Source organism: Agrilus planipennis, unplaced genomic scaffold (assembly GCF_000699045.2).
Source record: "Agrilus planipennis isolate EAB-ADULT unplaced genomic scaffold, Apla_2.0 scaffold271, whole genome shotgun sequence".
NCBI classification, from domain to species: Eukaryota; Metazoa; Arthropoda; class Insecta; order Coleoptera; family Buprestidae; genus Agrilus; species Agrilus planipennis.
In genome coordinates, this window is record NW_020438965.1 from 237,961 (window position 1) to 253,841 (window position 15,881).

Here is a 15,881-nt window from a genome sequence, read left to right on the forward strand (position 1 = left end):
AAAATCAAAAAACCAATACTGATGATTTGTTTTTTAAAGATAATTTAAATAAATGATTTCTTTTAATACACAATTTTTTTGACATTTAATATTTTTTTCTGTAAATATTAGAAACGTAACTTTTAAAAAATATTTAACAAAACTTTTCCAAACAGTATTCGTCTAAACCTTTCTTGTATGCTGTCGCTAAATTGTCTTCGAGTAAAAAAATTTAAGATACCAGTTCAATTTAAACAAAGATGAACTAAAACCATAATTATTATGTAATTGAATAGATAATAATGTTAGAAAAATTAACATCAATTTCACGGGAAACTGTGTCTATAATTACTTGATCCTATTAATTAGCGGTAATGAATAATGAACATTAACCCTCGAAAATATCAAGTAAGGACGATTAAATAAACATTATACAATTATTAAGATGATATTTTGGCATTGTAGGTATTTCTTTCTACTAATTGGCGGCGAATATTATCATCCATAACACCCTCAAACTTTCAGTATCAGTAATGTTTGTTCGGAGAATTTTACTTTCACTGGCGCGATGCGCCCATTGCAATTTTTTTATTTATTGCATAATGAAACAATAATTTTCTATAATTTATGTATTCAACATAGCCTGAAACTATACCTACATTTTAGAGGTATCAGGTGATAAATTTCGGCCGATTTAATGGGTTAATTAATTGCAGTGGTAAATTAGGTCGAAATATTTTGAAAAAATTATTTTAATAACTAATACTTAAAGCAATATGTAGAAGGTAAGTGTTCTCTCCAATATAAATATAAAAGCAATTTTTCCGAACGAATTTGCGTAGATTTGGAGTTAATGAATTCTTCTATACGTTCTTCTTGTGATATGCCGAATTTACCACTGCTAATAAATTTTACTATTATTTAAACAAAATCTAACGTTTAAGGAAATTGTAATATGTCGAAAAATATGGACTGTAAAACATTCACCCTTATTATAGGACCACTCGTGTGTTTGTCCGTCTGTCACCGTCAATTTGCTCCAAATCTACTGGAACGATTAAGCTGAAATTTAGTACACATGAATTTCTGTGACCGAAACACGAATTCATAATGTAAATAAATTAATTTTGAACATGGGGTTATTTTTGGGAGGTCAAGTTTCGCAAACTGTACACATCAATTGAAAGGGCTTGTTGTCAGGGTTTCAATATACTATACTACTGAACCTACAGTTCGAATGACGTTAAGATATTTGTATATCTATATAGTAGAATTATTAAACAAAAAACGAAAAACTATTCGGTAAGATCAATAAATACAGAAAAGTATGAGAAAAGTCACAAGACAGCACAACTGACGCAGCTTATTAGACAATAAAAGTAATGTTATCGAAATTTTCATACTGCTGTATCGAGATATCGCAGCTTATAAAAAGAGGACGATTTGTAATCACCATTTCGACAAAAAAAATTAATGGGGAATATGGAAATTATGGATTAATCAGGCAAGTATGAGGCTTAGTAACCAAAAGAATTCCTGTTTGCTATTATTCAATAACTACTTAGGAATTCAAAATTTATAAATAGAACGTGTAAAAAACAAGAATTCATTATTATTAATACTATGTGTAAAGTATAGGGCTGCCCATTGTTTCGTTTACATTTTCAGGACAAGGAAGAAAAAAAAATGTAGGACACAGTCTATTTCTATTCATAAAATATAAACTCAATATGGGCGTCCAATTGTAATTGCTTGAGGCTGATGGTTACCCTAATATGGTAAAGTTCACGTTCAGGGCATTTGGTATCCTTCAGAGGGTGTTAACAGGATACAGTAACAGGAATACACACCTTTAATGCAGGACAGTTGGCAACCTTACTTACAGAATTCCCTGATTAATACACCATGGGTGCTCAAACCGCAACGTGAAAACAACTTATAAGTGTCCGAAGTAGGTACTTTTCGGTTACATCAGGGACTGAAGAGAACACTTCTTAAATGGCGAATATAATATGTATGTAGACAAGCCTAAATACTAATTAGCAGGAATTTTTTGAGTTAAACTCACACCGAGAAATTGTCCGAGTGAAGGGTCGCACCCCATACAGGTCATTTTTGAATTATATTGACAATAATCCAGGAATGTAAAAAAACTCGAAAACATTAGCGTATTCAAATTCATTGTATATGATCGGAAAGAGCGTCAAAATCTATGAAAAAAGCGATAAATGCAGTTTTATCGAGTTAGTAACCGTCAAAATAATCACAAATTTAATTTTTTATAATGATATTTACGGAAATTAGACTGTTTACTGGAGGATTACTATTCTCAAATAATAAATTATGTATCGTTTATATTTATTTATGTAGATTAATTTATATCATTGCGGTTTGTAATGTTTTCTGAAACCACCCGCATACAAAACCTTTGTAGATAGGTATACAGGGTGACCAGAAGTACACCATGTGCTAATTATGATCGTAACTATATGTTAATTCGAATTTTTTTTTAACAAAATTGTTCCCCATTAAAATACAAGATTGCTTGTAGCATATTAATTTAATTTACCAAAAATCGCAGCAATATTTAATTTTTTTTTTTTCAAAAACAGCTCCATATTCTGAACAACTTTTTTTGGTTAGACCCATATTCAACTGTGCTACTATTTAAACGAATCTTTCTGTATCATAGTAAATTAAATTTAGAACTTATAAACGATCTTATATTTTGAATTGAGAACATTTTTCGAATGGACTCATACTTTGGTTACAATAAGCAGATTTCATACTTTTTGTACCTCCCCGTACGAGTTAGTTACAATTAAGAATATTAAAAACGGTTTGAATTAATTAGATATTGTTTACTCAATACATAGAAGTCTGTATTGACCAAGACAATAACAAAATTAAATTAAAAAAATATAAAAATTAAATGAACTTCTAATATTTCCTTTAAAGAAATATAAGTTGATAAGTCAATATGATAAATACAACAATTATGTAAAAACAAAATGCAACACTAACCTTCCTGACTTCGTAATGATCATTTCTGTTTCATGCTGGTGGAATTTTGTCCAGAGGTCTTTGTTTTGAAGAACAATCTTGCATTTTTCTTGAGAATAGCCTGGTAAACAAAACAGTTACGTCAATATAAAAAGCAAGTCAACAAAATAAGGTTTTAATTGTTTAAATGTTGGTAAAAGTTAAAAAATTGTAGGAGACATACCTATACAAAACATGGTTTGAAAAAGTTTGAAAATTTAACCATTTCTAATTAAAAATCGCGCCTTTAATAATAGCGGTTATTGTTTTCATTACTAATATTTATTTGCTTTACTAGATATATAGATTTTGCAGATGTGTAACAATTGTTAGTCATATTGGGAACTAACTTTTCTCACACTAGCCATATAGAGAAGAACAATCCGAAACAAAACGATAAAATTGAAATACTGTATATTTAAAATCACTCACTCAGTACCAAATATTTTTTTATTATTTACTATCTTTTTTATAAAAATGATTCACCGAAGAGATCGCATCATAACAACAATTATAATTATAGAAATCATAGTTACAATTACATACTTATAATAATAATAAGTTTCAAAACTGAAGAACAATTCAAAACAAAAAAGTAAAATTGAAATACAACAGAAATCATAATTAAATACCTTTGCAAAAGTTGTCTCCTTGATTTACGCCACCAAACAACATTTTAACAGTTAATAATAAACAAACGGTCAAACAACAAAGAAAGAAAAATCACGTGTGTAAAAACGAACCGAAAGATCAAACCAAACTGAAGTGTTAGGTTGTGGGGTGTTTAGTTGTCCTTAACCTATCTTAACACACCCCTCGCACAGTGAGCGCGATTGTTATTGGCCGCTACGAAATTTCGCCTCTGATTCGCGTGGTTGCAAGCCGTTTTATTGGTTGTTGATCGCTTCAAGTGTCGAACGTTGTTTGCGAGGAAAACTTTTAAGATAATTAGGTGTTTATGAGCGTGTTTCGAATGCCGGCGTCGCCAAAATACGTAATAATGAAATTGTTGTCTGCGTTGTTGTTGACGTCATGCGAGGGCTGAAAGCCGATACACAACTCTGCGGGTGATCGTCTATCGTCTCCGCAAATAATTAGCTACCTAAGCCAACTGAGACTCGTTATTCTAATTGTGATTTTACGAGCTTCCATGTGTGATTTTGCATTATTTTAAATGCATGCGTTATTAACCAAGATCGAGGACATTAGGAATCGTAATAGATTTTTGATTATTTCTCAGCATACATCACGAATTGTTTATGAATGTAGCATTATGAATAATACAAAAATTAGTGTATAAGTTCATCATTCGGTCATTATTAACAATAAGATCGTAAAAATTAGTAAAGTAGGTATAGGTACCTACCGTAATATCCACTTGACATGTGTTGTATGAAGATATGAACCTACTTATTAAAAATGAATGTACCTATATACAGGGAGCAAATTTTTTATTCAAATAACACTTGCTACATATTTTAATACAAAATTTGATTCACAAAGGCAGACTGTTCAAAAATAAAAAAAAATACAACGAGTAATTATACAACACGCTACTAAAGTGAAACTTCTTCAAACACACATACCGGGATAGGGGTTAAGAAATTGGTTTAATGATATTGTTTGTACACTATGCTTCGCACGGGTGCAATGCTGATAGTAAATATACTATAGAATGTCTTTATGTACAACAATCACAGCTTTTTTGTCATTAGACAATACAAACCGGCCGGTACCGCCGCAACCGCTATGTCCCTGCATTTTAAGTCTGTAATTCTTCGAAAATATTCATTTAAATTACATACTGTAAAGGACCATATTGATCTATATTAAAGGCACAATGTATTTAAAGGTACTTAATTGGATAAGGATTAATGCTGTATTGCTTAAAATCACATCGTAAATAAGCCATTATTTCTCGTAAAAAGTAAAAGATAAAAAATGGTTATTGCGGGGTATCCCTAAGAGATAGACATACCATCCCGGACATTTTTGTTGACCTTTTTAAGGTGTACAATACTGTATATATTATTTTGATCTATCTCGTAGGGTTCAGCCAGCGTTTGCAATGTAAGCACAAAAAAATGTGTTTGTTTACGACATCACATTACAAACCACTAAAATTATCAGTGTTTCTCTACTATATTATACATGTATTATACATATAAACCTTCCTCTTGAATTACTCTATCCATTAAAAAAAAGCGCATTAAAATCCGTTGCGTAGTTTTAAAGATCTAAGCATACATAGGGACAGAGAGCGGGGGAAATGCGTTGCATGATTTCGTTACATAGCAACTCGCATGAAATAAGCTTACCTACCCTACCGTGCGTAAAGAAGTTTCACTTCAAAAAAGGTTTCGCTCAAATGACAATCGAAAAAAGTTGTAGGATACCAAAACATGGGATTAAAAAAAAAAACCCGGCAATATTTAAATGCTACAGAATAATATTGCGATTTAAACAAAACCTTTTCTCTATTTTTGAACACACCGTATGATAAATCAGATATAGATGTCACAGTCGATGTTGTATGAGAAAAGGAAACAAGTTTTGTTTTAAAAATTTTTCGATGAAGTTTATAGTTTAATCACAGTGAGCCTACTGCAAACTTTTTGGGCAATTTGACTCGGGCAAAAAAACATTTGAATATGATCGCTATTTTTTTGCATAGCTCCATATTTTGACATTCTGAACGACTCTTTTTTTTTCGTTTTTTCGATTGGAATCAAATTTACCAAAGTGGTGCCATTTAAACGAAACCTTTATTCTTCTATTTTTGAAGACCCTGTATACGGTGAATCAAATTTAGATTCTACAGACGGTGTATTAAAAAAGGGACAAATTTTACTTAAAAAAATCTTCGATGTAATGGACATATCGCGTACTTTTTTTTTTTGAAATAAAACTATTATTTGATGAATGTTTATCATTTAAATACCTTTAATTGGATATGTCTGATGAACAACGCACTTTAGCGAAAAAGTTTGTAGGACCATTTTTATAGGAAATTACGATATCAAAGAAAATATGTCAATTATTGTAGAAATCGGGCTTTCGGTACTGATACAGACAAAACGGTTGAAGTTACAATAAAATCATCTAGACAATTTTGAAGAGTGTCTCATATTACTNTACAGACAAAACGGTTGAAGTTACAATAAAATCATCTAGACAATTTTGAAGAGTGTCTCATACACTACAACAAGCCGCAATAAAATATTATAAAAATGAACTTATGATAAAGAAAATTAAAAATTGTGATTTATCTGTTATTTAAATGGGCAAAATTTAAGAATCACATGGAACTACTTAATATTATAATTAAGGGCATATTTTGCGAAAAACAAATTTTTGAAGTAACAAAATTTTGATGTCAGTGAAAAAAAACAATGTTCGCTCCAAACTAAGCACCCTAAAACACAAAATGTTTGCATAAAATTTCAGAATTTTAATCTACTTATATGATATCATTAGTTTCCATCAAGTAGGTAGGTTCAAATAGAAATAGAAATAGTTTTTAAAATATGGATAAGTCTAAACAATTTTTTTTTATAGAAATGGATGTCATAATCAATTTAAATTAACATATATTATTGCGAAGATATAGATAAGACCCTTTCTTATACAGTTATTTATGTTTACAATTAATAATAATCGGTAAATATACCTACATACCTACAGGTAGGTAAATGCACCCAATTATATTATATATACCAACGTTATTAAATGCATTAAACCAAATAACTATATTATTAATATCCATCGGTAATTATTGATGATAATTGCATGGATTTATCACAGCGACACAATAACAATTTTGCACTTTAAAGTAAAATAAAATTATCTATAAATATATTCGAAAAAACATGTTAATTCTATACGGCGGGGTTTCTTAATGTGGGGTCCATGATCACTAGTCAACCCACTACCTGATAATCTGATTGTAACATCAAGTTATCGTTATTATCCTCCAGAGTGTACTCTCTTTAAAAAAGGGGAACCATGCAAAGGCATATTCAGCAAGGGTAGAACAAAAAACAAATTTATGTAATCTTGGTTTAAAACGCATAATGACATGATCAGGCTTAGTAATTTGTCAGTCATATACAAGTTTTCGCACAAAATACGAAATTTGTACCATTATTTTTGACAATAGTAGAAAGCTTTATAAAGAAAAGTTATTGAGAATTAAAAAGTATACTTCATTTACTTTCCAATGTCTTATTGGATGCGCACTGGCAAAATCGTAGGTACGGAGAAAAAAGTTCATTATACTCTCGACTCTTGTTTATTAAACATACTTTTTCATACAGTACCTGACAAAAGTTTTGTTCAATCATGTATAGTAGTGCGAGTCGAAAACAAACATTAAATCCTTTAATATGTCTTCAAATATAAATAAACATCTCGTTGATATTTTCAGTAGTAAATGGTACCAATAACAGCACATTTGAGCAATGCAATTGTAGTGAATAAAAAGGTCAATTTTTCCGTGCAGTACTGTACGGATTATACGCTCCTCACCGGTTAAGAGTTGTCTCCTCCCTTTTCGGACCTAGTGTTGTTCTTTTTTACTTTGCGCCGGTCAAACTGAAGGTCACATCACTACAGAAAGTAAACGATGTATAGTTACAAATATGAAACCAAATCTATCGACTGCTAAAATTGTGATTTTGTATACTTCTTTACACTTTTGCCCCATATGAGTGAATACTTATGCACGCACATTAACAATAGTACAATTCTGATTAAAATTGCCGCGTAAATTGCGTGCTTGTCAGTCTTTCACTGAATGGCAAATATTAGTTTTAAAATCAAAAAACCAATACACAGGCGACTTTGAGTATGGAAGAAAAAATTGAAATAATAATTTTAAATGGGAGAGATATACACGTTTAAAATTTCCAAACTCAATATCGCCGGATCAGAACTGTATTATTGTTAATGTGCATCATCATATCGGGCAAATGTATGAAAAGTACCCAAAATCATAATTTTAACGAATTGATAGATATGGTTGCATATTTATTACACTTTTTAATTCTCAACAACTTTTGTTTATGAAGATTTTTACTATTTTTAAAAATAAAGGTACTTTACTGATACACAAATTTCGTATTTTGTGCCAAAACTTGTATATGACTGACAAATTATTAAGTCTGATCACGTCATTATGTGTTTTAGACCCTGCAGGATTTTTTATAAAGAGTAACTTTTTTCGTAAGATTAATAAAAAAAAAGTTTCCTATATGTTGCCGACATAAGTAGTCACACTATGTAATTAGAGTAATAGTGTCTAATTTTCAATATTATTTCAATAATGGTCACTCGTCTCTTGTATCCTGCTTTAAGTATGTTTTATTTTCACGTCATTAGTAGTTAATGACCCATATGAATATAAGGGACAGATAGTAATTGTTAAGTTAGTTCTATGTTTGGTTTTGTACCTCTTTGATCTCTTTTTAATAAAGTCTTTTCAAACGTTTAATCCTTTCTCGGATAATATCGACTTGGTTCGATTAAGTGTTATCGAAGGGTTAGTGTTCGAAATACGATATTATTGTTAAAACTCCTATTATTTTACATCGAAATGCAACGACCTGGTGTAAATTAAAGGTGTCTTTTACAATAATTAAGTAGAACACCCAGTTAAACGTGCCTGGGATAAAAACAACCAGTCCTCAGAGTCGTGACGTAACAGTATATATCGCAAATTTGTTTATAAAATCTACGTATTAATTAAAATAGTGATTCTGAAAGTGATCTATATCGAATAAGCAAAAAAAGGTCACGGGGATTTAGTCACGCGAAAAAATGTCGCGCCCATTTGGTTGGGCACCAAAACGATCGTCGCGACGCCGACGAGAAAAGTTCGCAGACGGAAAAATATCGCATATAAGAAAATGTATCTACTTCTTTTAGTCTAGTCTATGATTTTGACTCAAGATGAAAAGACAGATATGGTTTTGGTCCTTGGGGAATGCAGGCGAAATCCTCTCATGGCATCTTGAGTGTATGCTCAGCCTAGTCGATGTTTTCCGCAAGGTGCTATAGTGGTTTGTTACTAGCGAAACAATGAAATATGCACCTAGAAACTACCCTAAGTCTGTCTGTATGGAAGGAAATTAATATTAAAAATATGTCTGACATTATAAGCATAGCTAGGCAGTTCAGAAATTAACAATGTACAAAACGAAACGTTACTTAACACCTTATCAAGCACACGGAATTGACGTTAGTAGGAAACAGAGGTGGATGAAAGGGAATGCCGACCAAGGCATACTTGATAGCCGGATATAAATTGGTATTATAAAAAAGTTTAATTTTCTTAAAAAGTATTAGTCGTAGATAGTAACATCATTATATTGGACGAAAGAAAATAAAATTTTGTACATGATGAGCTGATAAAAAATATAGTTCTCCATTAAAAAAAAAATAGTTATTCCAGTTTGCAAAAATTTTTTTTTGGAAGTGGTAGATTTCAATGAACTTGATAAGAACATGTTTGCGTTAATAGTGGAAATAGTAGGATATTTCTTTCCCTAAGACAGTTATTGGGGAAACGAGCTTGCTTGGGACACCCTGTATAAAGCAAAAACTACAAAAAAGAACTTCTAACTCGCCAGGAATTACCTGCCAGTCCTAAGGCTGGAAAAAATGTAAAGTTGAATGCAATGTGGAAAAGAATTGTGGGACAGTCTGCATACTATAGCACATCGTTTTTTGGTTTTGAAGTATAAGGAAATAGCTAAATAAATTAATAAATTATTTGTCATTTCGATTTAGTTGTTGTCTTTACTTTTTTTCATGTCCATCAAGAATACATTAGTACGGCTGAACTGTCACAATTTCTGTCGTTTGTTAGAATATCAGGTTTTGATTAACGAAAACTTATTAGTATATGATTTTGTCACCTTCAGACTTGTTTATGAACATTGTCAGGGGCGGATCTACTTAAAGGCTTTTTGGGCTGCAGCCCAGGGCCCCGTGGATACAGAGGGCCCCCAACCTGAACTGAAAACAATAGAAGATATTGTTAATAATAAAAATTATCTAGAATTAAAAAAAATCCGATCATAAGGTTGACAACACTGCGATCAATCAACAATCAATTAGTGAATGAGTGCATTCAGTTAGAATCTTACTTCCTGCCGTCTAAGACAGATCTTACACCTCTTGTAGTGAATTTTTTTGGGTAATTTATGAAAAGAAAATTGTTGATGTTTTCCCCAACTGCTATACCATCTTAAAGATTTTGTTAACGTTGCCGATCACTAGCTGTGAAGCGGAGCGCTCTTTCTCCAGGATGTCGTATATAGAAAACAAATACAGGACAACAATGTCGAACTATGGACTAAATCATTTATCAGTTCTTTCCATAAATTGCGATTTAACAAAGGACTTACAGTGCGATGACCAAATAAAGGAATTTGCAGCACAAAAATGCAGAAAGGTTACTTTATAATTTATATAACATAACCATTCATAACCTGTCAATTTATTTTGCAATAAATAATGTTTTAATAAATAAATAAAATATTTTGTTGTCCTATTTATTATATATATCTACATCACTACAGAAAACAGTTTTTTGACAAAATTACAATTGGTTGAGTAATTAGGTAGGGCCCCTAAGCAGTATTAGCCCAGGGCCCCACAAATTCAAGATCCGCCCCTGAACATTGTAGCTTTCAACGGTTTCAACTTAACCCTCCCGTTAAAAATCCGCCAACCAAAAATTAAAATTTCATTGTTTCGTGTTTAAATGACTTTTTCAACGGGACGTTGATGGGAGGTGGTATTTAATGAAAAGCTCGCCAAAACGAACACATGAACCATTTACGTAATGGTTTTGCCGGGTACCCGATATAGCTATTATATTATATATTATTATTTATTATATACTAGCGACTAGTATTAGCTCCGGCTTAACACGGGTGCGAAGCTAATACTAAATATACTACGGAATGTCTTTATATATAATGTTCACAGCTTTTTTGTCATTAGACAGTACAAACATGTTTTCTTTAGAGGTTACTCTTGAAAGAGCGACATATAATTGGTCATTTCAAAACACAACGCTCAAATCTAAGCCTGGCATTTTAAATCTGTAATATCTTCGAAAATATTCATTTAAATTACATGCTCTAAAGGGCCATACCGATCTATATTAAATGCACAGTGTTTTTAAAAGTACTTAATTGGATAAGGATTAATGCTGTATTGCTTAAAATCGCTTCGTAAATAAGTCAATATTTCTCATAAGAAGTAGAGGATAAAAAATGGTTATTGTGGGTTATCCCTAAGAGATAGACATATACCATTGCGGACTTTTTTGTACACCTTTTTAAGGTGTACAATACTGTAGTACATTATTTTGATCTACCCTACGAGATGGTTCAGCCAGCGTTTGCAATGTAAGCGCAAAAAATGTGTTTATTTACGACATCACATTACAAACCTCTAAAATTATCAGTCTTTCTCTACTATATTATGCATGTATTATATACATAAACCTTCATTTTGAATCACTCTATCTATTAAAAAAAACCGCATTAAAAATCCGTTGCGTAGTTTTAAAGATCTAAACATACGTAGGGACAGACAGACAGCGGGGGAGCGACTATTTTTATTTTATGTAGTGATGCAGTTTGCGTCATTTTAATTAATATAAAACTTAAAAATTTTCTTGTAACTACAGTTAATATTAAAGTCGATGAATTAGTACCTTATACCTAATAATTTAAAAATTCATTCATTGTTAAGAATAGGGATCGATATGAACCTGAAATACGACAAGGATAACCTTCAGTAAATGGTCTCCAGATTTTAAGATACTTACCTCTAAGTGTTTTACTAACTTTGTTGTAATTGTTACACGTTTGTAAAAAAAGTAGAAAAGACCTAACTGTCTTCTAAAATTAAAAAGTAAAATGCACTTGAAAACCATTTAGAGAATTATCTATTTACCTTTCAAGCTTTATAAATACACATACAAAGGTAGTAAATGAAACAATTGGTTTTAGAATTTTAGCCCCAATACATTCTACACGAATATTACATTAGAAAGTTTACTGTGTAGTTAAGATTAGGAGTTATTTGCAGTTATGTTGAGGGTAAACAATAAAAGTCGGCAGTAGGAGACTTGTCGCCACTTAGCTTGGTGCCATGAAGAATTTACACTATTTAATTTTATCAACAAGACTAATATTATCTAAGTACCGCCCTTAACACTCGTATACTAATTAATCGAACTTATTGTGTTTACCCTTCATGCCACGAGAAATATAGTAAATATAAATGATAAAATATTATATAATTCTTGTACAAGGTCAACTGTCTTTCCAAATTATTAAATTGTTACGAATTAAACATACAAATGAAATTAAACATTTATTAATTTTATATTGTTTAATGCTTGTCCTAACTGAGACTGTTTCATAATCTTTTTTTTTCGTAAACGAGTAAAGCATTTAAAGTCATTTATCAAATCACAAACAGGTCCGAAAGCATTATTTGACAATTTATTTTACGTTTTTGGAATTTTTGAAAACATGAAAGGGAGGATTATTGCTTAGCGTGACAAGATATGACAAGGGGGAATAGGGGTTTATAGAAATCATTTATAAATTGAAGGGGTGGACTAGTAATATTTGTTAGGGGTTCGCTGAATGTGGCGAAGGGAGAACAAGAAGTCCAAAAAGGTGAAATTCTGAGTTTTTATTTTAATATTAGGAGCATACAGTTAGACTTCCTCAACTGGAACTTCTTAAAGGTGCCATCAAACTTTTTAATATTCTATTCAAAGGCGTTATTACTTCTATACATAGATATTGCTGTTGTTAAGTTCACCGTTAACCCTTACTGAGAAATCGATATCAGTCAGAATTTAAAATGTATAAATCTTACTCTAATTAATAATATTTATGATTATGTATACATACATGTGCCTCGTCACTCGATCACTCGAATTAAAGAGTTTGGAATAAATATAAAACAATATAAAGGAACAAAAAATTATTCAAGGTAAAGTTATACATATGTAGAACTCTGAGTTATAAAAGTTCGCCTAAGAAATTGCTCTTTAAAAAGATAACATTGAGTTATTTTCACAATAACTAGACGTACAACTGATGCTTAACACTTTAAAAAGATAAGTTTTAACATTAACATGTTATCAACTTTTAAATAAATTATTTGCACTGTTTACACTTTGAAAAGTCTAGTCGATACATCTGGAGGTGTTACGAATATAGCGCAGTGTCGAATGAAATTAATGAAGCATATAATTTTGGTAGATTAAGGGTAGTTATAGTTGCCCTAGTTTTTTTTGTTTCGATTTTTTGGTTTTAAAGTGCTAACTAATCTTTTCGTACAAACCTAAATATTTTAAAGTGGATCATTATTATTTACCTTTACACTTTATTTTGTTAAAGTGTATTAGATTTTTCAAAAATGTCATAATTCATAATGTGGTATTTAAGTGTGCATTACCTTTAATTAATGTTTATAATTTTTTAGTGTTTATTCATTCTTTTGAAACCTATTTTAGTCTATTCTAATATGCACTTAATTTCAACCTTTTTGCTACTTTACCGAATTAATATAATCAATTAATACGCTCCGCCACTGGTTATAAGTCCATAACCACAGAGATAATATTCTATAAATATTACATTACAGAAGTTTGTTGTTCTCATTTGAAGGTTAGAAACATAGAATAAAAATTTATGCTTATAACCTGTAGTTTGGTCTTGGTCGTCTTTATCGTCTTTATTTGGTAATTTAATAAGTTTAAATCGTTTCGATTTAAAAATGACTGATGAATTGGGTGAAAATGAGAAAAAGATATTTGAAGCTATCGAGAAAAATGATGTGGTTTCATTAAAAAATCTTCTGGTAAATAAACAAAACGTTAATATTCTTGATGAGAATCTTATGACACCTCTCCAACATGCCGCATATAAAGGAAATAAAGAAATGGTTCAAGCTTTACTTGATCAGGTAAAAATCTTAAAATGTACTACAAGGATGGATATTTTACTTACAATAATTACAGGGAGCTGATGTCAACCTGTGTAAACATGTTCATGAATATACAGCTTTACATTTCGCCGGATTAAGCGGAAATGCAGAAGTGTGTAGTTTACTACTTCTTGCAGGTGCAAAAACCAATGCTGTTAACAGTGTTGGTAGAACAGCAGCTCAAATGGCAGCTTTTGTAGGTAATCACAATTGCGTTGCAACTATAAACAATTTTGTACCAAAGAATGAAATTGACTATTACAATACATTGCAAGGTCAACAAACAAAACCATATCTTCCCACTTTTTTAACTGAAAGTTTCCATAAATTTGTTACGCAAATAAACCTACATCCTATAAGAGTAGCATTAAATTTACAAAAATATGTTGGACTTATTGACCATCTAGAGGAGATAAAGAAAGTACTAGAGTTAATGTGTACCAAAGAAATGAAACGTGGGGCTGAAACTAATGAAGTAATGTCTTTTAAGTTTCATTATTTGGGATGTATAGTATCAGAATTAGAAAAAATTAAGTCAAAAAAATCCGAACAAGGTGAAGAAAAAAAGACTGATATTTTAGAATTGTTTTGCAAAAAACTACTAAAGGCAGATAAGGATGGTAATTTAAATATAATGGACCAGTTTATCAGAGAAAGTGTTCGCAGTTTTCCATATAGGGAATGCACAATTTTTAAACAGATGGTTGCAAACTTAGCTTCTAAAGATTCACCTTCTGCTTTAAGTATTGTCACTTCGGCAATTAATGGTCACAGAGGTTTCATTGATAATGTACCTGTTTGTAATGCATGTGGTGAAGAGAAACCTGCAAAGAAGTGCTCCAAATGTAAAGTTGTTCAGTACTGTGACAGAGACTGCCAAAGATTACACTGGTTTATTCACAAGAAATCATGTTCACGTTTGAGTCAGGAAATTCAAAAGCAGGAAAATGTTAAGCCAAATTCACAACAGATTACGGAAGATATGCAAAATATTATTTTGGGCAATTAGATATAAAAGTAAAAACAATTTAAAACTTTTATCTAAACTACATATTTGCTATTTGTCTAATAATAAGAAATGTAGATCTTAAAAGGGTCTTGATATGTAATTTTGTTAGGAAATTAAATGTGATGCATGTAAGTGTAACTAACCAATTGTGAGTAGAATGGTGTACTAATAATTTTGAAGGGGCATTTTTGCTATCAATTACATTTTTGTAATTGAAGAAAATCTATCATATTAACGTGAAATTATAATTACTGTTAAGACAGGCTAATTAACATACTATTTAATTACACCTACATACAAGTGCTGATCTGTACTGGAGTCATCTATTCATAAACTGTTCAATCAATCGCTTTCAAGCGGATGCTTCCCAAAATTTGGAAACGCACCTACGTATTACCCAAGCATAAAAAAGGTCATAAATCTGACATAAGAAACGGTAGACCGGTAAACTTCTCGATTCTATCGTAGCTATTTATATGACCAATGTATATTTACATCAAATAATGGAGTAAAGGGTTTGTAAAGGGTCGGCCTTATCAAAGGGCACACAAACAAACTCAATCTATATAGATTCTTTTAAGGCCTTTGGTACATCATCATTATCATAAGGTCGCCAGTCCTAAGACTGGTTGGACACGTACCTCCATTCTTTCCTATCCTGAGCTAAACATCGCAATTTAGGAATATTGGAGGTAAACTGCATACATAGCTTACATGTTCCAAAAACTCCTACGTCCTTCATTGATTATAATTTTGATTTTACAAATAACAAATTTAAAACTACTAAAGTTATAGTTTATCATTTTTATTATGATAACTTAAA

General features: G+C 31.1%; 2 protein-coding genes across 2 annotated transcripts in view; one reads left to right on the forward strand and one right to left on the reverse strand.

Moving 5' to 3' along the window:
- LOC112904662 (T-box transcription factor TBX3-like) overlaps positions 1-3,887 on the reverse strand; it is a 15,432-nt gene extending 11,545 nt beyond the window's left edge. Inside the window, exons 1-2 of the mRNA XM_025975302.1 lie at positions 3,654-3,887; positions 3,004-3,103 (exon numbers count right to left, since the gene is read on the reverse strand). Of these exons, the coding sequence (XP_025831087.1) occupies positions 3,004-3,103; positions 3,654-3,696 (143 nt within the window). The 5' untranslated portion in view covers positions 3,697-3,887. The remainder of the gene's footprint in view (positions 1-3,003; positions 3,104-3,653) is intronic.
- A 9,843-nt stretch (positions 3,888-13,730) lies between these two features.
- LOC108740344 (ankyrin repeat and MYND domain-containing protein 2) lies at positions 13,731-15,875 on the forward strand. Its single transcript, XM_018474631.2, has 2 exons — positions 13,731-14,028; positions 14,084-15,875. The coding sequence occupies exons 1-2, from the start codon at positions 13,840-13,842 to the stop codon at positions 15,056-15,058; spliced, it is 1,164 nt and encodes a 387-aa protein (XP_018330133.2). The 5' UTR covers positions 13,731-13,839; the 3' UTR covers positions 15,059-15,875.
- Positions 15,876-15,881: the final 6 nt, after the last annotated feature.

Coding starts and splice junctions, on each gene's coding strand:
- LOC108740344 (XM_018474631.2), top strand. CDS start 13,840: ATGACTGATGAATTGGGTGAAAATGAGAAAAAGATATTTGAAGCTATC. Junction 14,029..14,083: donor TTCAAGCTTTACTTGATCAG/GTAAAAATCTTA, acceptor CAATAATTACAG/GGAGCTGATGTCAACCTGTG.